Raw genomic sequence first — 25538 nt, forward strand, 5'->3', positions numbered from 1 at the left:
GCAAACATTTCCATCTGGAGCACACAAATTGGGTGGGTTGAAAATTATATTCACAGATCTGAATATAATGATCTGAAAATGGCAATACTATTTAAAAAAAAAACCTGAGAGGCTCATTTTGGTAATACAATTTACTTATAAGGGCTGAATCAACAATAACAAAAAGTTGTGATCTTATTTTAATGAAACAAAAGCAGAAAAAAAGTGCATGCTCTCAAATGGAACTTTAAACATTTCTATCATTTAAAAATAGATATAAATCCTATAGAGCATGCAATTATTGCTTTTAAAAGCCTAAAAAGACTAAACTGGAAAATCATTAGCAGAATCAAACGTGGTGTTGTGACTGCCCGTCTTGCCTGACCATGCTGTGATGTGTCACACGATTCAGCAGACAGCAGCTGGGCACGTCTAGCACTTCCTTGCCATGGCAGGGGAAGGAACACAGCTGAGTAGCATGCAGGCCAGTCAAAATTTATTTAGAAAGTGATTGTACATGTACAACTTGCTTGGGTAACCTGGGTAAAAGTGGTGACACGAGCCTCTGGCTGGTTTAAAAACACCAGAGTTTCATTCTTGATGGCTCCAGCTCGATTTTACCCCTGTGAGAAGTAAGAATGGTAAGCAGTGAAGGTCACAGGATGATATCCCTAGATTGTGCTATGGAATTCAACTTCAAATATGATTTTTAAGAGCATTTATTCTATATCCTTCACCTAGGAAGACAATGAAACCTTTTAAGAACTAAATTGCAAAAATCCATAGTTACATAAAAATGTCAAGAAATTATGTTTATGTGAACTGTAAAAATATAAAAGCAAAATTCTATATTAAATCTTGTCACAAGACAGGTATAATATCAAGTTTGCAAAAATAAAAAGATCACTATTTTGAAATCCATGACTTCAATTTCCTTAAATTTTTTCATGCAAAGCTTTATGTTTGTTTCTATACCAAGTCTTTTTATGCTAGTGGTCCATAGAAAGATACACATATATAAAATTTATATTACATAATATAATAGCAATTCATATTTTTATTTTAAAAAATTTCTAGAGACCATTTCTCCTCCACTGTGATATAGTTACATATACTTTATTACAAAAATGAGTGGAAGTAATAGAGTTGAGTTTTTAAGTACTATCTAAATTAATGATTAATTTACTGCCTCTTTTTAAAGCACAAATAATGTTGCAAACATTTTTTTCTTTTCTTTTTCCTTTCTTTTGAAATATATCATTCTGTTAGGTTTAACTTGTATGATTTTTCACTTTGTCAGCAAAAAGATATTTTGTGTCCCCCAAAGCCCAGCCCAATGTGCTTTTTATACTTGTGTTCAAAAAACTAATAAGCATAAACCAAAATGCTATTTTATCGATACATCATTTTTAACTTGTGTGTGTATGTATGAATGTGTATGTGCTACAGCTATTAAAAAAGAACAACCCAGCCAACATAAATATAAATCTGACTTGTGACCTGTGTTCAATGACAGCAGTTTTCAGAGATTTCAGATCAAAACTGAAATTTGCTGAAATTTATCTAAATCTGTTCTATAATGCTTATTTTTGCTCTTGTTTTTAAAAACAGTGTACAGTTGACCCTGGAACAATACAGGTCTGGCATACTCAGGTGTACTTACACACAGATTTTTTTTCAGTAGTAACTGCTACAGTACTGTAGAGTCTTCAGTTGGCTGAATTTGCTGATGTGGAACTGCAGTTACAAAACCATGTATACAGAGTGAAAGTCACTCAGTTTTGTCCCACTCTTTGAGACCCCTACAGCCCATGGAATTGTCCAGGCCAGAGTACTGGAGCAGGTAGCCTTTCCCTTCTCCAGGAAATCTTCCCAACCCAGGGATCGAATCCAGGTCTCCTGCGTTGCAGGCGGATTCGTTACCAGCTGAGCCACAAGGGAAGCCCAAGAATACTGGCGTGGGTAGCCTATCTCTTCTCCAGGGGATCTTCTCAATGCAGGAATCGAATCAGGGTCTCCTGCATTGCAGCTGGATTCTTTACCAAGTGAGCTCTCAGGGAAGCCCTTGTATATGGAGGGTCAACTGTAAATTGTACTGGGATTTTCAACTGGGTGTAGGGTTGACACCCCTAACTCTCATGTTGTTCAGTGGTCAACTGTACTTTTAAACTCTGTGAGCATACGTGAGAATTGCCCTATTATTTTTAAAGGTTTTTCTGGTACTATTTAAAAAATTCATCCACATAAAACTTATGCTTGAATTTAATTTTACTGTGCAAAATAATTTGAAGATTTATCCTAACTTTATAGAAGTATTTGATTTTATATTAACTTGCAAGTATTTTCCCTCTATTATATCGGTATATTTTAAACAATTTAATTTAATTCAGTAACTGAATTTTATCTACCCAAAACTAGCTAGGAAGAGGACAGATGATTATTTTAAAAATTCACCCAAAAAAGAAATCTTATTCTGATAATAAAATGTTTTCAATGGATTGAAAATAAAGATATATTTCCTTGTTCCAAATTTATGATTTTTTAGCTATTAAAAAGATAGGCTAATAAGGTAGTAGTATTCTAAAGCAATCATTTGAAATATCTGTGGACATCACAGAGTTTTTGAAGTATTCTGGAAACCAACTTTTTGGTAAAAACAAATTAACATATATCATTTCCATGAGTGCAGTGAGATGAAACCTATAATATTAATGTAGCAAAAGTTTCTCAACCTCTTTGGCTTTCCTATCTCTTCTTGACCCCAAGCTAGTCTTGTCCCTAGTCTTCCCTTGTTTTCTCTTTGCAATTACTTCTGTGGTGAACTCCTTTGTTTTTAAGGAATCAGATAATGATGAAATCTGTGTTATCATATCTATTTTTAAACCCTGACTGCTCATCCAGGCTGTGGTTACCATTGTATCCCACTTCTAATTCAGTATATCCCAGTTGAATTCCTTCTTTTCCCATAAACCTGGTAACCTAGAAGATCATTTCAGACAGTTGCATTACCATTTTTCCAATTTCTCAGACTCTTTACTAGGTTTGTCAAATTGCCAGTTAGTCTCATCTGTCATACTTATTACCATAGCCCATATTTCTATCACCTTGTTATTATCAAATGATTGTTACCTCATTATTCCTCAAGATAACCCTTATTCCTCACTCTAAACTGCTTTACTCATTACTATGGAATAAATTTTCCTAAAACATCACTTTCCTATTGCTTTTCACCTGCTTCAGAACAGATAGCTCCTTATTGATCATATAGCCAATTCCAAACTCTTTGGTTGATTTTCAAGACTGTATTATCTGAAACTACCTTACTCAAACATATTTTTCCACTTTCTCAACCAATACATTATTCATACTGATTATTTCACTGCTGCACCTAACTACCAAGCTCACTCTAACTCTAGTTTTTGTTTAGTATTTTCTGCTTTTGGCTTTCTGTTCATGTATTTGACCCACATTTCAAGGCCTACTTCGATTTTATCTCCTCATTTAGCAATTTGCTATGTTCTTGCTGTTCTCGATACCTATAGTCTTTATAAGTCTTATAGTCAGTCCTTTAGGATTAAACTTTTTAATAGGCATTTAATGATTTTCTGAGTTAGTATTAGCTTCCTTGAAGATTTTGAGACTTCCCTGAAAAGGGTTATATTATGAATCTCTCCTTTATCTCTTCCTTTACCTTTATTGCCCAGCAGAGTGCTGAGTTCACAGAAGTGCTCAATAAATGCTTGTTAACTAATTGATGATTTTCTTAAGTAAGTCTTTGTAAAGTGATGGGAAATAAAATTAGAATTGAATTCTTATCTTACCAGAAAGAGAAACACATAAATTAGAATTGGAACTCATTAAGCAGACTTTGAGTGGAATTTCAGAGAAAGGATATTATACCTCATTTTGTATATATTTTTTACCTTTTTCAAAATATTTCCAAATGTACTGTTATATCTCAGAAGCTCTGAAATGCCTGAAAAAAAATGCATGTGGATTGTGACACTGTCAGCTACTTATACAAATTCTGTTGCCACAGGATTCAAGGTTCCAAACTATGCAAATATACTCACAGAATCAGACGTTATTTTTCTGATTCCTATGGTGTCACTATTTATACTTTTAAGTTAAAACCTGTCTTTATAACTCTGTGCTAGACTTAACTTCCTGCTAGCATATCAGAACTCTATAAATAAGAAATAGTAAAAATTTAATCCTGCTGTCCACAACACAGAATTGGAGAATTAATAGCCTTGAACTACGTTCATAGACTCCCTGTGAATTCTAATCCTGCAAGAAGAACATTGCCTTTCCTTTCTCCTTTTCTTTTAAATAAGTAGTAATATGACAGTAAGAATAGCTTTTCAGTCTACAGTTCAGCTGTAATCCTTAAGTGGAGTTTTTCCAAATAGTTCTTAGTATTTCCAGGTTAATCTGGAAGACCTTATAAATATGTTCTTCCTTGACTGGGCCAAAATGTAATCACTACTACTCTTATTTCCCTAATATGAATAAAATTTTCGTTAATGAATAACACTCTTATCAGTAGTCAATAAAAGGTTCAGAGGTGAGCAAAACTACACAAACATTCACATTAAAATATCATAGCAAAACTTAACGTATTATAGAAAGTAAAGATATGACACTTTCACAATGATCGGTAAAATATGGTTTGTTTATTTTTCTAAAAAGCATAATGTAGTGTATAAAAGAATGTGTTAAATAAAATCTCCTTTTTGGAAGGCCATATTTTTTAATCAGACTTTAAAATATCAAGATGAATATACTAACTATTCAGAATGATGATGTCCTGTGAAAAGTTGGAATTTCAATGGAAGGAACTCCCAAAGAAGAATATCTGATAATTTTCCAATATTACTGTATATATGGCTTTTAATATACTTTTTAATAATGCCTATAAACACAATAAAAATTATAAGTGTCTGTGGTACATGGTTTGTATAGGAAATGCAAGAAAAACTTTAAAATCATTCTTACCTCTTTGCTTTCTTCTAGTTCTGACTCACTGCTGAACTCCTCAGTATTTAAATTTTCAAAGTCAGACTCTCCAACAGCAATTGGCACTGTTACAGTGAGGCTGGGATTGTTTATGAATGACATATAATCGTTTTCATCAATTACATATTTTTCAGCACTGCTTCCAGTACCTACACCACTGGTGGTTCCATTCCCATCTTTAAGATAATTAAGCTCTTTGCTTATTTCAATTCCAGTATTATTAGACACACAGCTGTCTATTTTGTTGCCTTCATGGATTTCTATAACTTTTGGCTTTCTGAAAAAGGTTTTTTGGAAACACTCCCGTATCTTATTTTTCACGTAATCAATTCCCTTTTGCATCCTTCCTACTGCAATCTGGAGATTGTTCATTTCATTATCATCATCAGTAGCAGCAAGATTGTCTGAGCTAAATGAACTCAACAATAAGGCCAGAAAGAGGTTCAGAACCTAAAAGAAAAAAAGAAAATTTTGCTGTATTAATATTGAAATATGTGTAACATAATAGCTTAAACAGAGGACTCACAGCTCTTTGCTAAAATTAATTCAACAAATGCTTCTTGACTATTTGCTATATTTCAGACACCTTGTCTTAGTCACATGCTATTTAAAGAATCTGGTATCTTCTACCTGCTCTAAGGGCAAAATGGTAAAACAAATGATTTTCCTTTCAAACGGAGGACAACCAGGAAATTGGAGCTTCTGAGGTTTAAATTGTGTCTACTCAGGGTTGCTAGTGAAAAGACAAAATCTCATTTCTGTGGTTTTGGCCAAAGAGGAAAAATGGGCTATTTTCATTTTAGTCATTTTGCCCAGTTTGTCTAGGGAATGTTTAGCTGTGTTTGTGTAAATAATGAATTTATTTAATAGCCTGATGAATTGTATTAAAACAATATACTTGAAATGTAAATTCCAATGGCCAAAAACTTTTAGAGCAGCCTGGTGGGCTGCCGTCTATGGGGTCGCACGGAGTTGGACACGACTGAAGCGACTTAGCAGCAGCAGCAGCAAAGGCAGATTACATAAGGTTTAACACATTTCCCATCAATATACTTCGAAGTATATCTGTCCAAATAGTTCAACAGATGGAGAAAAGTCTAAAATTATTTCAGGGTTTTGGCTAGACCCATATAATGTAAATTACTTTTCTTTTTCCTTTTTTTTTTTTTGGAGAAAATATGTGAAATCTCAGCATATCATTGGGATAATGAGGGAAAATATTATTCAATTAATTGGCAAAATATGATTAATACAGGAATAGTTCATTATAACTGATGCAAAAGAAAATTTATAGGAATATTTTTAGCTTGAAATGTAGTTATTGAATTTCAAAAAATGTCACATGGTAGGAAGACACACACTTAGCCAGAACCCCAGTTTATTTCCTTATTTTTGTATCAGATTTGTTCAGAATGCAGAACTTCCTTATTTACAATTCTGAAAAAAGTTGCATGTCCACAGATATCCCACAAACCATTTTTTAAGAAATCTCATTTGATATGTACTTCTCAAAGGAAAATTTCAGAATGATGAAATAAAGAAATACTCTGACAGTGCATAATTTAAAAATGTAAGCATTAAAACACACAAACATACAAATTGTGGTTCTATGTTAGTGCTTTTAAGTCAGAACGAAAAGTAAGCCTTTTAAATCTGGTCAATGTTTATACATGTGTATAACTGAAACTACAATAATTTATTTTCCTTTAATAAAACAAATTCTAGGAAAAATATATTTAGTCTCCTTCCAATATTTTTGGATAATTACAATACAGAGCTAAGATTTCACTGAAATTTGTCTTTAAAATTTGGTGATATGCAACATATGCCTCTGAGTAAACAAACAATATGAACTATGCATGTGTAAAGAACAATTTCAACACAGAATAGTCTTTTTTTCAGTGTAGAATTACTGGAGGTCATTATCTTGTCATAATAATAATAGAATAAAAAATAATTCAAGCCATAAAAATAAAATTAGGACAAATCAGTTTTGATGCTGAAAACATTTCTTTGAAGAAGGAAAACTCATATTTTTGTCCCAAGACTTTCACAGATATATATATACCTCATGTAAGCCTCACATAAACCACAAGATTTCAGTTTTGTTATTCCAGTTTCATAGTTTGGAATTTGAGCCTGAGGGAAGTCAAGTAACTTGCCCCTGCTCAGAGTCCTGGTGCTGGGATTTGAGTCTGTGTTGTTGATGGTAAAACCAGATATGTCTGTTACATCAGGCTTCCTTCCCACCTACTATCTGATCTTGCCCTTAAGAATGAGTGCTTGTAATACATACGTACCACCAGGTTTCCAATGACCATGACCAGCATGAAGACAATAAGGCACATGGCTTGCCCGGCGACCTCCATGCAGTCCCACATGGTCTCGATCCACTCTCCACACAGCACCCGGAACACAATCAGGAAGGAGTGGAAGAAGTCGTGCATGTGCCAGCGAGGGAGCTGACAATCACTAGAAATCTTGCAGACACATTCTTTATAGCTCTTCCCAAAGAGCTGCATGCCGACCACGGCAAAAATGAAGACGATGATGGCCAACACCAGCGTGAGGTTACCCAGAGCTCCCACTGAATTACCGATGATCTTAATTAGCATATTCAGGGTGGGCCAGGATTTTGCCAACTTGAAAACTCGAAGCTGTAGTCAAGTGAAAATGTACTCTTAGTAGTAATCACAATGTAATTTTAAAAGTTAGACATCATTTTATCAGTATGTTTCACTGTAGACCCACCTTTGAGGAATATAAAATTTCAAAGCATACTAATTCAAATCCATAAAAAAGTGTTAATAATACTGGAATTGTAAATCAAATCATAATATCATTTAAATGAAAAAAATAAGAGAAAATATTTCAGAAATGATAAATAAAACATTTCTGATTTTTCAGCAGATATGTCCATAAAAACAAATTAATATTTTAATTATAGACATTTGTGAATTTAGCAAACTAATGTCACCTCTGACTATACTTTAGAGAGTAAAAAGAAGTATTAAGAGTATGAGTTATATATTTTTCATGGACATTTAAAATATAAAAGTAAATGAACTAATTTTGGTAAACATAAAAAGTTCGGTTCAGTTCAGTTGCTCAGTCATGTCCGACTCTTTGTGACCCCCATGGGCTGCAGAACAAGACCCAGTTTCCCCCTCAGTCAGTCTCTCCCATCAGGAAGCTTCCATAAGCCTCTTATCCTTCTCCATCAGAGGGCAGATGGAATGAAAGCCACAATTAGAAAACTAACCAAACATAAAAAAAGCTTGTATCAGTTTTAAAAATACACATTTTACTTAATTTCCTATAAAAGTTTGCATATATTTAAATATTTTTTTTTGCCAAATTCAAAAATTTGTTATACCATTTTCTAAAGTGCTAATGGGAACACATTTTCTTCCCTGTTCCTTTACTAATATAAGTTGATAAAAAAATTAATTGGGTGTAAACTTTTTATTTGCATTTCTCCATAGACTTTAAAGCAAAAAATTTTTCATGCATTTAAAACATAATTTTAGAAGCACATGTGTATTTTAAAATGTGTCTTACACAGCTAATAATTATGAAGTGTTTCAAACATTTTCCTTCATTCTTGAAAAACAATCACACTGATTCATTTTTTAAATAAATGTTTTGTCAATGAAAGATAGAATATAAGCATAGTCTAAGCAGATACCAGTCTGAATGATCTCAGTACAGACAGTCCCTCCACATTTGCCAGGCCAAGCTCCATCAAACTAAGGCTGACAATAATTCCATCAAAGATATTCCAGCCCTCTTGGAAATAATAATATGGATCCATGGCGATGATCTTGAGGACCATTTCTGCTGTGAAGATCCCAGTGAAGACCTAAAGTAACATAGAGAGCAGTACTTCACAAGCATTGACAAACTTTTAACGCTGAGAATTTGTAAAGAATATTAAACTGTGATGAGTAAAAATATCTAAAATTTAAAGTGAAAAAATGTGACAAATGGATATACAAGTTTAGCATTTTTTTTCTGGGGAATATTTTAAATGGGTTTGTGTTATCTAATGAATCTGCTAGATTTCCAAGATGATGCTGAGTTTATAACATTTCGTTGTCCATATTTGAAATTTAGTACTGGTAGTTTGTTATTAATAGCTACTTATAGCTATTGTGTATCCCATACTTCTACCATAATCACAACCAATTTTTTAAAAATATGGCATTAAGAACAAATCTATGTATTATTGGAAGTCACTTAAAAATTACTTCAAATGGGGAAAAAACATATTTTGTTCTTGATTTTTATGTTGTTTTATTCAATGGACACCATTCTTATTTGTATAATTTTATGAACATTCCTGAAATAAGAATGAGTTTTCCACAAATGTTTCTATAATTATTATCACTGGATTCGTGCCTCAGAATTAAGATTAATGGATAAATAGAGCAAGGAACTGCAGATTTAATTGAAAGCAGTAGGAGAACATTCTCAGTATGCATATACCAACAATTAGGACTAATAAATTATTTGAGAGGCTAGATGAATATCTATTTGAAAGTGGTTTTGTTTTTTAACTCAAAACCACAGGCTAAGACACCCAAGGACATGAAGAGCTATGAAATTACTCTTGCAAAAATTCTTTTAAAGCAATTATCTTAATTAACTATAGATAAAAACTGCATATTATGACTAAAGCATACCACTTAGCAAGGTAAATCAGCCTTTACCTTGAATGAACTTTATCAAAATAACAGTATCATGATTATTTGGTTTCCTAAAATATTAATTTAAGGAAATCTTGATCCACTCTTAAAAATGTGTAAATGCAGCTAACATCTCACTTCCCCAATCACAGAAAAACCTAAGGGAAATACCCATCCCAGAAAAAAATAGCTTAACTTCAGTTATCATTCATTCATTCTAATAGAAGTAAAACATAATTCAAGTAAGCTTAGTGCATGAAAGTCCAGATATGTGGTATAAAGCACATTAAAAATTGTTTTTTTGTTTTATATAAGAACTCACTCTGGAGTACTTTTTCCCTGGTTAATGTAAAATAAGTTCTAAAGTTTTAGGAGCAGCTACTATTTAAATAACAGCCTAATTATAAAAACATATTAGTTAAATTCAGTTAGAAACAATCCGGGTAAATATCTCTTCCTGTGGAAAATCATAAGGTGAACTTTTTAGTTCTTCTGAAATGACATGAGGATGTTCTACATTTTAAAAACCCTTAAATTTAAATTCCTTTTAAATTTAGAAAAGGAATGTCTTAAATTTATATTCCTATAAGTTTATAATCATGAAGTTTATAGCATGAAACTTCTCTTTAAAAACATTTTAATTATAATTTGCAGTTTAATGTCATAGCCTTTTCTCTCTTTAAATGGTTTCAATTTAGGCCCTAAAAATCATTGATAATTGTTTTTGTTACATTTCAATCTAGTTCCGCATTGTCAGCGGTTAAGAGAAGACTAAGACAGTTAGCAAAATCATCAAATGTTTATTGTTTGGACTTAGGCTAATTATATCTTGTCTTCTGTGGAAGCTTTTTGTTTTTCGAAAGTTTGGATTACATGCTTCTGTAGACATTCATTCATTCATAAAACATTGCTGCTTACTTACTAGACATTGTTTTAGGCTTTGAAAATAAATACAGTGCTAATTAGGACATACAAGTTGAAACTGCAAACCCAATTCATCTAGGCTGATAAATTTCTTATGGACAATACATGTATAGGCTTCCGAAGCAGGAGATGTTTAGTGAAAAATCTTTAATATTGTACATGATGACACATGACAATTAGTAAAAGTATAAGCACTAAAGATAGGGATGAAAATCAGCCTGAGAGTCTGAACCAAGAATAAACAAATTGTGAGCATTTTGGGTTGTTTTGAAGGACACTGAGCTTGAATGATCAAATGTTAGGGGATAAGGAATGTTCAGGGATAGGAAAATTTCCTTACTGAGTATTTACTTAGAGAGGAGAGTTCTGTTGATACATACATTAAAATGATAGCAATGTTCATTCTAAAGGCTGAAGTTTGAATATTGGTCAGTTTCGCTCCACTCCACAGGATCTCTACTTGTCCAGACTGACATTCCATTCTTTTGTCGTGAATCTGACATACCTGTAGCCTCTTTTCATTCCATTACTATTAGCTTCTTGTTTTAATACTTTTAGTTTTATCACACCCATGCCTTTTGCGTTTGTACCTTTAAATATTTGTTGTTCATTCTTTTTTGGATGATGAAATCCAAATATATGTAAAGAAAAATGATGGGAAATCAGTCAACAGTTATGATTGTCTTTTCTCCCATCTGTCAAATGGGGATATTGAGATGATTCATCATGTCTGTGTTTAATATTCTTGAATTTCTATCAGTATTATATGGCTTAGCAAATTTTATTAGAAATTGAGGTATACCAATAATTATTGTTACATAACAATTTTATTAGTAGTGCTTAGTAAGGGACAATAATCAATTTTCTCTTATACTAGGAAAGGAATTAGGTAGCCAAATAGCACTTCTTCATCAATGCAAGAGGCTTCGTAGGTGAGTTCTTGAATTTGGTTTCTAATGATTTTATCTTTCAATAAAAAAAGCCATTTTTTCCCTTCAGTTATGTCCCTTTTCTAAGATTTTGCATTCACATCCTAAACCACACCATTTAATTAAAATAATTTGCTAATCATGTTTCTTTAGGCTTTTATTTGAAAATAGCCTATAAAATCCTTAGAACAGGTATAAGTTTCTAAGTTCCCATCTGGGTCTAGCAAAATAGAGGGATATCGTGAATCTTTAATCTCTAGTTGGGAGAGTTGCAGTAAGAAAAACAGTGTAGGAGCTACAGATCTCTATCAATATTCCCTGAAGAAAAAGTTACAGGTTAGTTGGAAATGTCTATATGATGAAGGGATTATGTAACCTACTATGTCTGATGGAAGATTTTTTGCTTATAGAATCAGTAAAATGAGTGCATGTGTTTAATAGTAGTTAAACAAACAAACAAAAAACACAAAAACTAAACAGAATCTTAGAGAAACTCAATCAAGATTTGAGGTCTCTTGAAACTTAAGTTTGATTAGTGCAATCAACAGGGAAATGATATAATTTTTATATGTTTCAGCAGAAAGAGGATACAAAAAAGCACATTTATCTAAATAGAGGCTGAAAGTGCCACAACTCTTTTATGGCACATTCTTTTGTTATTAATTCAACCAGAAACTCAATTTCCTTATTTATAAGGCAGTATGGAATCATTTGAATAGTAATAAACTAGTCCAGAGAAATTTTAAATTGATTTTAATAAGAAAACTATAATGTCTTCACAAAATATGCAATGCAACACCCATCTATGGTATATAACATAGATCCAAAGTCAGCTAAGTACCCATTATATAAGCAATATTTCTCTCTCACACAGAGAGAAAGAGAGAATATTAATGAGCTTTTAGCCAGTAGTAACAGTCAGTTTACACATTCTCCTGTTCTTATGGTTACAAACAGTTAAGCCTGTCTCCTGTCACCTGTGTTCTCTATCTTTGAGTCTTGTTTCCCTAACACTAAACTCAGCTTACCCATGGTTCTGCTACAGTCAACCACTGATGAGTATTTCACCTCACTTCTCTACCTCATTATCTCCACTGATACTCAAAGTTATAGATTTTAGCATGAGGAGAGACATGATAAATCGTCTAGTCCCAAACCATTGTACTCATGAGAAAACAATATTTCTGACTTTTTCAAGATCAGATTTTTAGCACAGACAACTGGACTTGGACCCAAATTTGGTGTTTTAGTCTGGTGCTGTTCCGTTTGATCATCCTATAATCCAACATCTCTTATCCTGTGCTTCTGTACTCCATTGCTTCAACATCAAAATTCTTTAAGACCTCAATTTCCTGCGTCACTCTGACAAATTTCCCAAATTGTTCCTAACAGTTCAACTTCCCTAACTGTCCTGGGAAAAATACAGAGCTAGACCAGAACTGTTTTCCATCGGTATTTCAAAGAAAGGTTAATAACGTACATAAGAGGAAGGAAGCTGTTTATTGAGCACGTGCTAGATGCCAGGCAAAGTGTTGTGTTTTCACATTATCTCATGACACCTTCACAGCAGCTCTGGGAGATGAGTATTATTGTATCCGCTTCAATAATAGAAAACAAAGACTCAAAACTTTTTATCATACTTGTCCAGATGCTACATTATTAGTAAGGTCAAACTCAGTTCTACCCGATTCCAAAGCCCATGTTCTTTTATGGGTAGGAAACAAACAGTTGGTTATTTATCAAGCTACAACCATGTAAACACTCTGAGAGATACAGAAGAAAAGTAGGATGTGATCTCTTCCATGGAGTAATATGTAGTGGAATTAAAAAACAAGAATTAGGATGCAACAAGAAAATGTTTAATGTTCAACCATGTTCTGTTCACAGAAATGCATTAGGAGTTAAGAAAAGTGTGCTCAATATGGACTGAGAGTCATATTAGAGGAGAGATGAAGCTGTGGTTGGACCTTAAAGAATATGAAGAATTGAGATGAAGTGATTTGAGTCAGGACACTTTAAATATGAATATAGAGAACAGTGAACTACTTTTCCATATATAAACATATAAACATTTGGGTTATAGTGTCAAGGCTGTTCTGAGAAGACTGATGATGACTGGTTAGGAAACAATGGAAAATAAGATGGCATAGGAAGGATTGGATTAGAGGGGGAGTGTTGAAAACCAGGTAAGATTGTTGAACCACAAATATAGACAATAGATACTTTGGCAAGATTAAAGCAGACTGAGTGTAGAGTACTAGAAATACAATTTTAATGGTAGCTATAGAGGTAAAAAAATTGATACCTAGAAAAAAGGAAACAATGGGTCTTGATATAAAATTGTATATAAGAAATAAAGGTTTCTATTTTGAAGCTGGCAGCCTCTTTGAAACTGAAAGACTACTACTAGAGGTAATACAAAACTAACTTGAAATTTTTAGGGCTTTCAATAAACTGTGAGAAAGATCATCTTTCAGATGTTTAAAGTTATCCCGGGGCAATAATCTCTAACTGCTGGAAATACAGAAATAGAACACAACTTATAAGAGTAGATAATACCTAGAGCTGTTGAATACATACAAATATTGAGTGAAAAACAGCCCTAGTAGGCAAAAGAAGAGAAGTCCAGAAAAGGAAGCAGAGATACAGAGTGATTGGAAAGATGAAGGAGCCAATCAAACAAACAAAAAAAAAAATCAATATCTCAGGTGTCAAAGATGAAGAAAGTCTCAAGAATCTGGTGGGTGTTATATGAGTCAAATGATGCAGTGAAGTTGAGATCACTTATTGAAGTAGACACTCAGACAGTTGTTTGTCCACCATTCCCTTTCTTCTTTCTGTTGGGAATTAATCCTCCACCTGTGTAATTCCTCAGAACTGCGATTTTCACATGAATCTACCTTCGCCAATGTTGGTTAAGCCAGAGCTGAGCATCTGATCCAAGCTATGCTAATCAGAGTCCTATCGCAAGAGTCTTTAAACTGGACCTGAAACAGAGATTCAGTGTTTTTCCATTGCAGAGGCTACAAGATTTAGAACCAACAAGGTATGGGTGATCATATTTCCTGACCTACAGACAAAAGATGCAATGAATGGTTGGGCTACATCCAATCCCTTGGTTAAAGCATTTCCTGAAGCCCAGTTGCAAAATTATCCTCATATGGTTTGGTAATTCATCTTTTTCTTTCCAATTCATGAGACAGTCTTTTTATTTTCCTCTTAGGCTATTAAATTCTGTTTCTATCTTGTGCCAAAAAGAAAGGTTTTGATTAATAAACTATGTAAATTCTTTTTTTACTTGTTCATCCATTTCAGTTTCTTCATGTAGAAGGAGGAAATGTATATGTCGGCATACACATATACAAATGTCTACCCAAGTAACATGAACTAGAGTGTGGCTAAATTACAAATGCATTTTTATCAACTATTTCTTCTCTTGTGTGAATTCTACTGAAGCATTTTATTAGGCAGTTCAATTTGAAACAGTTATGCCCTCGTTTGCACAGAAATTAATCTTTATGTATTCCCTTCAAAGAACTATTTCTTCATAAGCTGTGTGTGTTAAAACTACATGCTTATGGAGCCAGAATTAGACCTCATGATTTCTGCTTTTTTTCCAGCAAGATTGACAGTAAAGGTTTTAACAAGTTTACAAAGGGTAAAACACCATGATCAATCAGCACAGATGTTGGTCTCAACAGTCTGTATTCATACCAGTTGAATTCTAGACCTTATCCCTGAGAACCCCTTCAATATTCCTTTAGATATTTCTTCCTATGAGAAAAGAGGGTATAGTTCGGGGGTTCTGCATAGCACAAATGGATTTCTTTTATGGTCTATCTGCCCTATTTCTGACAAAGTAAATAAGTAAACTTCAAATGAACTCACCAGGTTTCCTACAGTCAACACACTACTGAATTGACCAGTCATTGGGTAGTGCTCCATGGCCATGAAGAGGGTGTTTAAGACAATGCAAATAGTGATGGCAAGATCAACAAATGGATCCATAACAATTAAATTCACAAGATGTTTTACTTTTAACCATGCATCACAGCAGTCCCAGATCAAGAACATATTGGCAAATCTATACCAGCATGGTGGACATTTCTGCCTAGATTCTTCAAGTTCTGGGGGAACAATAAAGAATGAGATAGTAAACAACGATATAAACAAATTACGGTTATAGATTATACATTATTTGATAAAATTGATACTTTTACTTAGGGACGGAAGTTCATTTTAGTTTATTGAGAAGACAATTCCATTAAATATTTTCACAAAATATTTATCAAAAATGTCTTTAAGCTGAAAAAATACTTCAAATTTAATATTTTGCCTCAAGTTAAATAACTTAATTACTTATTAATTAGGTAATGGGTTATTAAATTGCTATATTTTCTTTATCAAAACAGAATTTTAAAGTAAGTTTTAGAGAACTATTAAATGTATCAATTACTGTTTCTTTTGAAAGAGCTTTTTCAGAATACTTTCTGGAACTGTGATTCTTAGTATGTGTGACCCTTTCTTCTGTCTCCACATTAGTATTGATCTTGTATACATCGTATAGTATGTTTTCTTTTTAATATAGATTCAGCCCCAAATCTAGTTCTATTATTCATATTTACTCATTTTTGTTTCAGAATTCTAGCCTATTAAAAAGGTACTAGTAATTTAATGGGTAAAATAGATATGAAATATATGCCTATTTGCATATCCAATATACCAATAGACTAAAATACAAAATATAATTGAAGTTTTCTAAAAAATTTATGTTAGATTTGAATTCTGATTGGGATTTATAAAATGACAGTAGTGATGTAATATTCCTCCAAACTTGAAGAAATGGGGACTTATTTAATGAATGAACAAGGAAGTAATAGTTGTTGTCCATTTCTGTGTGTCAAAATCAACAAATATTAGTGTCAGCTCTTCATTAAAGGAATGTAATGGTTTCTGTGTAGTGGAAGATGGAGGAAAGATCTTTTCTTAGGGTTCCTGTGGAAATGGAACACAGGTTTTGATTTCTCCAACTCAACCCATATCCCTCCTCAACCCATAACCACTTCTATGCCTGGAGAACAGATTGAAGTTTTAGAGATATTTCTTTGTGCTTCTGCATACCAAAACTTAAAAAGAGAAGTTTTTTCTCTAATTGCTTAAGGATAATATAACATAAGGATAAATCCTCGCTGATGAGCTCTCAAGTGGTGAAATAATCACTTGTCAGATGAGAATCGGAATCAAAAAGAAATAGAGGCAATGTGTAATTAATGTAATCAATGTGATAATAGTGTATTCCAAATAATATCTACTTAGGTCTATTATACAGTTCTGATCTTGGGTAACTGACTTTCATAATTCCATGGGAATAAGTAATAGTTCTCCAAACTATATAATCATAGAAAGCTGACTATCCATGGCTGCCTTCTTACCCTCCATCGTGTTAGTCAAGATGCTGGCTATGCTCATGGCTCTTTGCCTTCCGGAGGAATCTTCTAGCATCTCCATTGAAATCTGGTAAGAACTTAGCCTTCTCTTTCTGACTTCCGTTTCAGTGGTGGTACCCTGCAAACCAAATACTGATGGCTCAAACCACCCTTTTCAGTGAGTAATACAACACAACATTAGCATTTCTTTGGAAAGTCATGCTACGTGCAGTTTTCCCAAGTAACAATTTTCAAGTAATAATAAAATACTAATTTATTATTAAGTTATAAATACTTAAAAAAATCACAGGTGATACCCTACAGGGTTAAAACAAGAATTTACCAGTTGGATGCAATTGTATAAAGCAATTATGTTGCAGAAATATTTTAATTTACCTGTTGGAATTTCCAGAGAAATTTTTCATAAACCATATATTATTTCATTTAATTTAAATGAAAAGTATTTTAGCTTTTTGAATAGTTGAAAATCAGATTAATCTTCCCCCAAAACAAATAATAGTATTATGTAATATTAATATTAAGGCTGAATTATTTTCTTTGAGGCTATATTGAAAATATTGACATATATGGGCAGATTTTTTTCTATGCACAAACACAGGTGTACAATGAAATGTGTGTGCTTTCCTGAGATTTTTAAAATTATTTCCATGTGCCATCCTATAAGAAATCAAAACATTTTAGAGTCATTTAATAGACATCAGAACATTTTAGAGTCACTGTAAAATATTGGCAATTGTACCGAAACTGCCTGTTATCAGTATGTTGGTCGTTAAATTATTTAATTTTAAGGATATGAAATTTTCAGAATATGAATAGATTATTATACAATTCTGGGTGAACAGACATCTGTAATAGGTTGCCATAGTGTCCATTATTTCGTGTTGAATTTGCGGATAGGAGTTTTCACCCCAAACTGTAAAAACCAGGCTCTTTTAACCTAAAGCATTTGCAAGTTAATGGTTCCATACGCTTCAATTGGTTCTCAAGATTCTATTGTTTTTTTTTCATTCAGTAAAATCACATGTTATTTTTAAGGACTTTAATTTTGGGGAAGTAGGATAGTATAACAGGCTAAACCGCCCAGGCCTTGATTATTTCAAATTGGTGTATAATGTCAGTAGTAGCTAATTTATTATCTATTATCACCTCTGGCCGATGTCCAGTAGGTGAGGTTAGAGCTGATGGTCCACCCACCAAGGAAACCACACCATTGCAATCCACAGTGCTGTGCATCTTCCCATTGGCTGGAAGCCCTGGCACCATCCTGGATGACATACTGGCCTGACTAACGTTACTGTTGCGTCGCTCTCCGTGTCTGTGCGGCACAAACAGTGAGTCTCTCCTGCTCTCGCTGTCTTCAAATGTACTGTGTTCATCATCAGCAAAGTCATTTTCAGAACCGATATCCTTTGCCCGACCTCTGAAGCTGAAAATACTTGTTTTGCTATTGCGTCGTGGGGAAAACAGGGAACCACGGATACTTAACAGAGACTGAGGAGAGAGCAAGGAAGGAAAAAATGGGGACAGGGGACACAACTATTTAATGAAAGTCTTAATACTGCAGAATCTATTTGCTTTTGGGTAAGAATAGTCTTGCTCTTAAACACGGCTTATCAAGTTTATAGAGAACACATAAGTTTTGATATTTTTATTAAAGACCACAATACAAATTTAAGTAATTTTTCTGATTAGGAGTTCTAATATGCAGTTTACTAAGTGCATGACCACTTCATTTAATCTTCACTGTAGTCCTATGAGGTGGATTTTGTTATCATAATGTTCTAGATGGGGAACCTGATGCTGGAGAGGACAAATGATTCTTTTTGATAGGTGGCTTTCACTCCTAAATGCTATAATCTGACAGGGCACACAACTTGGAAAATAAGTTACAGTTCAAGTGAGAGTGTTGGCTTGAATTTAAAATATTTGGACCAAGTATGTTTCTTCTGGATGATTTAAAAACAAAGGCATTATCTCTCCATTCTCTTTTTTTGAGTTTTAAAAGGAAGTTATTTTCTGGACCTTCTTGTATTTTGCACATGGGCATAAAAACCACAAAACTTATCTATGATGCTGTCTTCTAAATTTGCTAAGTTTTCCAAATGGCTACTAATGATTCACCTTGTTTGAGAGAATATATGCCATAGCAAACCCAACAGAAAGAATTCCTAGATTGCTGTATAAACTACTATTCTTACTTAAAAATTTAGCACTAGTTTTAAAAATACTTATACATGTCTTCACTGATAAGGGTGATGTAGAGGACAGCTTATCCTTCTAATATCAATTTAATTTTATTAAAAGGAACTGGATGATTAAAAACTTTAAAACTTACATATATTTATGAATCAATCAAGTAGACAGTTTCTGATATTAGATAATGAGAATTTAGCATGAAGTCCCTTCTTTCATTTTTTGAATGGCTTTTAAATCAGTAGCACCAAATAATTCTTTGTTTGTTTTAGCCTTGATGATAGTTTTCAAAAACGTCTCTAGTCTCCTGCAGAATCTTTGTTTACTCCCTTCCTCACTGACAATGGCATTTCCCATATTCTATCCCCTCCCCTGCCCCAGCGACCTCTCATGACCTGTCCTATCTCTGTATAGCTGGGTAACATATGTAGATACATACACATACATATGCATACATATCCACATGCAGCTGGAAATATACCTAGACCTTTCCTTTCTTCCACGAAGCTTCAATGTAAAACCAAAAATAGTAATTTTAGCAGAAAAAACCATAAGGGAGGCAAACTCCCTTGGATTTAGTTTTGGTCCCTCTGCCTAATTAGGTCATGCTGATTTTATTATGCCCCATTTTTAGCTTTATTTTATGGCTTTTCCCTACTGCAAAGCACTAGAATAATCTTGTTTTTGCCCTCTGTCTCAGTGATATTCTGGAAAGATACTATTCATTGAGAAATGTGCTGTTCCTTTGGATTTGGTTAGAAATATTCACAGGAATTAATGACAGCTTATCCAGGCTGAGATTGTGTCTACGTGACACTCAGTTCATGTAGCAGGTTTGTCTACCCAATGTCAGGCAGTAGCTAGACTGATTTTCCAGTCATCAAAGTGATCAAGAAATTAGACATCGTGAAGACATTCATTCAGCCCTCAATAATAAGGAATGATGATGTTTTTAATCTCCTCACACTCAATTTAAACGATCAATATAATATTTTTATGTCCACACCCATGTTTTGAAACCTTGGTGTGTATTTTTAGGTCCCAGCTTTTTGGAATTGGGATTCAGTAAGCAGGGGTAGGACACTGTGATAGTGTGGTGATGTCTGATTCTTGTGAGCTCATGGACCATAGCCCGCCAGGCTCCTCTGTCCATGGGATTCTCCAGGCAAGAGTGCTCGAGTGGGTTGCCATTTCCTTCTCCAGGGGATCTTCCCAACCCAGGAATCTAACCTGGAGCTCTTGCATTGCAGACAGATTCTTTACCAACTGAGCTGTGAGGGAAGCCCCAGGACACTGGGATCTGAGAATTCAAACATACATTCTAGGTGATTCTAGGTGGACCTCACCCTGCACTCAGAGGAATGCCAGCTTTGAAAAAGAAAGTGAAAGTGCTAGTCGCTCAGTTGTTTCCGACTCTTTGTGACCCCATAGACTGTAGCCCAGCAGGCTTCTCTGGCCATGGGCTTCTCCAGGCAAGAATACTGGAGTGGGTTGCCAAATATTTCCTTCTCCAGGGAATCTTCCCAGTCCAGAGATTGAACCTGGGTCTTCCGCATTGCAGGCAGACTTTACCATTGAGCCACCATGGAAACCCTAATACCAGCTTTGTCTTACACCAATTCCTAAGATGGTTCAATTCAATCATCTTCATGTACCTGTATTAGAATATTGTCTTTGGAAACCTAAAGTCTGTCTACACATACTGGTCGGGAGTGTGTGGTATGTGTGTAGATCTAAAATGTATGTGGTACATGCCTTTAATTTGCACGTTTTTATTTGGCATGTTTTCAGAGGCGTTTCAAATCCCTGGGTTTATTTGAAATTTCTGTTCACTCTTTGGAAAGTATAATAATGGGTGTGAGCACAGCTTTAAGACAACAGAGACTGAAAAAAGGAGATAGCAAAAATAGTATTCAGAGAAAATAAGCCAAAAATAACACACTGAGAGATACAGCAGAGTGCAGGGAATACCCACAGCTGTGGCAGCCCTTTCTCTAGGGAAAACAAGCTTTCATGCATTAAGGACCAAAAGCCCAACTTTCTTTGCCTCAGGCATGCCAAAGTATAAATTCTGGGTATCTTTTTTTTGTCTTGTTCTTAGAAGGTAAATCTGAATTCTTTTTCTTAATTTTCAGTAGCAAAAGGTAAAATTGAAGCATTTAGGTGTAAGGACAAATCTTGCATGCAAGGACTGAACTTGAAGTGAATTGGGAAGTCAGAATGGAAGACACAGAGAATTTGAAGATGTTCTAATAGAAGCATGGCATTTCAAGTTAAATGTGTGTGGCTTATCAATGTTTTCAGTAAGTCAACAACTACACTTGGTTCTAGCTATGAAGCTTCTGTTTTAAAATAGATTGCTTCCCTGTGTTCAGACAACATATATAAAATCTTGGCGGGAGGATTCACTTTCCATTGTTTGCCTTTAAGTACTTTTTCATGTTGTACTATGAACATGTACTCTGTATTTAAGAATAAAATAATATAATAAATGTAAACTAACACCTAAAATTTATTTTAGTAGAGGACAGGGTACTCATAATTTATGGCTAGTTGGCCTTAACGATTTTAAAGATATATTTGTTTTGAACATTATGCCCTGTCCACCTTAGTTTGTTTGTGTAAACAAACTCTCTTTCCTTTTAGAGAGTTTGTTTACACAACCAGAAACTGTAAAATGCTTCTGGTATATTTTTGTTTGTGATTGCGTTAATGTTTTCTGCATGTTTTTGCTGGGGTATGTAACTATCAATGCTAATAGGCTATTTCTTTTACTTTGTAACATCTGTTGTCTGTTTTATCTATTTATCTATCAGTCTACCTACCTATCATCCTACCATCTCTCTCTCTTCCCATCTCCCTAACTGTCTGTCTCACTATCTCCAAATACGAAATGAACTACATATAATGTATGTATACACCAATTCTGTTTTTAGTATTTTAACTCTTGACTTTCAGCTAACTTCCTATTGCTGTTGCTCCTCTTGTTTCACTCAACAGGGGCTTCTCAGCTGCTTCTTGAACATTCTGGGCATATTACCACATCAGGGCCTTCCACTTGCTCTTCAGTGAGCCTAAAATGCACTTCGATAGATAGCCTGTTCTCTTGCCTCCTCAAAATCTTTGCCGCAAGGTCTCCTTTACAGTCAAGGCTTCCCAAATCATCCTATTTAATTTTTTTTTTAACCACCAGCTAGTGCTCTTAATTTTCTTTTCTTGCCTTTTCCCTCCAATTGTACTTATCACTTTCTGACATAGTCTATGACTTACTTATCTTGTTTATTGTCTGTCTCCTCCTTCTGTATAAAAATCCATGAGGTCAGTGAATTACATTGTTTTGTTCATTGAGTTGATTTTTTTCTAGAACTATTTCTTTCCTCTTGTGAACCATAGTAGGTGAGCAATAAATATTTGTTGGTTGGCTGACTCAGCTTAAAATAATTAGAAGAGTTAATAATTCATAGCACATGAAATTCTAATGGAACCAAATAGGGTTCAAAGCCATAACTGTACTTATCACAGATTTCATAACTATTTACTCTTCATTATGCAACTGATAATACTTATAGACAGAGTTGATACTATTTACCCTATTTGACTTGAAAATATGCTGAAGAATTGGGTACTTGGCATTAAATCAGAGCAAAAATAGACTGTCTTTTATTTAATTCTCTTCGAGAGAATTTGGGTCATAATTTCATCCTAATGTATCATGGAATGACACCATATCAGCATAATGGAAGATCACAATAGTACAGTTCTCACATCAAAAGACAGAAACAAAACCCAGAGACATTTCTTTGCAAAATTCATACATATCTTGCAGTAATGTATCTAATACATTAGATATTAGTAATATCTAATACTCAGGTATTTAAGGCAGAAAACCATGTGCAAAAAAGGTCGGTTCATTTGAGGTCTCAAAATGGAAAAGGTAGACAAGAGATTACAAAACTGCCTCACTGAAGGAAAAAGTTTGATAGATAGGTTTCACTCCTCCTACCTCCCAACAAAGCAGATTGAGAAAATGGCCTCAAAATACTATAGTGCTTAAAACTGATTACTGTAAAGTAAAAGTTATTAATGATTTAATAAAAGTCTCTTTTAAAGACAATTTATGATATACATTTAAATAATCATATTAAATGTTAGTTCCCTGTCCCTCATTTACACCAGATACTACAAAAATATACGAAGATACAGAAATGACAAAACAAACTGGAATCCTTAGTAGAAAGCTGTACCTGATGAGGGGAGTAGAATTTCTTGTCACTAGTTAGTCGATTTCCATCCATGGAGAAAAGGAAACTTCTTCTTTTGACACTGTCCTCAGATTCAGACTTGGGAAACCTGTTTCCCTCTCCTTTGTTGTTTCCTTCAAGATTCTCCCTCTGTCTTCTTTTTTTTCTTCGGTTCCTCCACTCCTTGGCACTTTTGGAGCTTAATTTTGATGCTTCTGACGAACTTTCCAAGAGCTCTCCTAACCCACCTATTCCACTGAAATCTCTTGAAGCAGCTGATGCTGCTGCAACTGCCTGTGTAAATAAAACCAGGCACTATTTAGAACATGCAACTTTGGAAAACAGTTGACTGTGGTACATACGTTGCCATTTAATACAATGAACTATATTTGAAATGTATGTTTTTCTGGTCATTTTTATGTTTTACTACAAGAGAGCTTACTTAATAATGATACATTTTTGCATAGTATAGAGCGATATGTTAGCTTATGAATTAGAAAAGTCTGGTTTGGCACATCTTCTGAAGTCTTTTTTAAAAAACTCTGTTGAGATTTGCTTCATTTCAGGGAACAACTGCTCTCTTAAAAATATCTTCTACGCTTTAAAAGCAAATGTTCTCTTAGTGGTGGTGTCTGGTCTGATTACTATTCCAATTCCATCCATAGGTTTGTTCCTCCCACTTGTGATTGTGAACAACTGAGTGGTATTTTTTTCTTCTAAATCTAGGACAAAAGGCTTTTCTTTTTTTGTGAACTCAAAGCATTTAAAGTATCTCCTTTTTACCTCTAGGGGGAAGTAGTAGGAATGTATTGGCTAACTTATCCTCTTCTTTCATTTGAATCACATTCAGTACTATTATTCGCATTTCTGGGTTCCTGCGTACTCATCCGCTCAGTCGTGCCCAGCTCTTTGTGACCCCATGGACTGTAGCCTGCCAGGCTTCTCTGTCCATGGGATTTTTCAGGCAAGAATACTGGAGTGGGTTGCCATTTCCTCCTCCAGGGGATCTTCCTGACCAAAAGGTTGAACCTGCGTCTCCTTCATTGGCAGGCAGATTCTTTACCACTCAGCTACCTGGCAAGCCCTCCCATTCCTGAGGTCATATTAATCCCAGAGTCTAACACGATTAATTTATTGCATAGCACTTTTAGCTTAAAATTTTAAATGTTTATTAATTATTATTATTACATATAATAACAAAAGATTAACATATCAGTCAATAAATACCTGTAATAATCATTCAAAGGATTATGACTACTTCAAATATTTTCTTTCCATATTTCAACACTGAGTATACTTAAGCATTTTAGTATATGTACTGCTGAAGCAAGCACTTCTTAAGCATTTTAAATTTCTGCACCTACTAAAGAAACACATCAGCTTTGAGGTGAAACATGGCATGCCAAATCTTTTGTATTTTTATTTACATGAATGGTATTTTTAACTGGAAAATGATCTAAACACTAACTGGAGAGGATATGAAATTCAAAGCTGAGTTCTCATTAAGTATGTTCCTGTTTACAAACATAATCATCAAAATGGAAATAATTAAAATATTAGATTACTGGTTCAACTCTTTACATATGTCATTACTGAATACAAACAACTCTAATACAGCTGCTCTTTGTTCTATCTTCTCCTCTTTGCCACTAGACATATTCTTGTCTATTCCTATAGACAGGAATTCTGTCATTTGTGTATGTGTGTATGTGTGTTTGTGTCTGTCTGTCTGTCTGTGTGCACATTGCATATTATGTCACTTGACATAAAAAAGATTCAGTAAATGTTTGGTGAATAAGGGTAAAAAAAAGGCATTATACTGTCAGTTGTCTCAGATACTGAATGGGGGTATGGGAAGAATAAGACAAACTTGACTTTTCAAGATCTCATAAAAGCTAGGTTTCAGAATAGTCTGCATAACAGAAATATATTTCAGAAAAGAACATAAAACTCATATTGAATGCTTTGACAATATTTTCTCCTTTGTTTTCTCCTTCTTGAGAAGCACACCCTTCTAAGGAGTTCTATTTCTGAACCTCATCTCAACTAAAAATTTTTTTAAAGGTATAAAACTAAAGGTACTATGATACACATTCCATGGGATTAACATGACCCACA

The 25538-nt window shown here is 34.1% G+C and overlaps 1 protein-coding gene across 1 annotated transcript in view; it reads right to left on the minus strand.

Moving 5' to 3' along the window:
• The window catches only part of SCN3A (sodium voltage-gated channel alpha subunit 3), an 87641-nt gene that overhangs the window by 35151 nt on the left and 26952 nt on the right, over positions 1-25538 (minus strand). Inside the window, exons 10-16 of the mRNA XM_040229262.1 lie at positions 23424-23714; positions 18133-18477; positions 16972-17104; positions 15428-15666; positions 8687-8860; positions 7299-7655; positions 4978-5448 (exon numbers count right to left, since the gene is read on the minus strand). Of these exons, the coding sequence (XP_040085196.1) occupies positions 4978-5448; positions 7299-7655; positions 8687-8860; positions 15428-15666; positions 16972-17104; positions 18133-18477; positions 23424-23714 (2010 nt within the window). The remainder of the gene's footprint in view (positions 1-4977; positions 5449-7298; positions 7656-8686; positions 8861-15427; positions 15667-16971; positions 17105-18132; positions 18478-23423; positions 23715-25538) is intronic.

The sequence above is a fragment of the Oryx dammah genome, unplaced genomic scaffold (genome assembly GCF_014754425.2).
Source record: "Oryx dammah isolate SB20612 unplaced genomic scaffold, SCBI_Odam_1.1 HiC_scaffold_27, whole genome shotgun sequence".
Lineage (NCBI taxonomy): Eukaryota > Metazoa > Chordata > Mammalia > Artiodactyla > Bovidae > Oryx > Oryx dammah.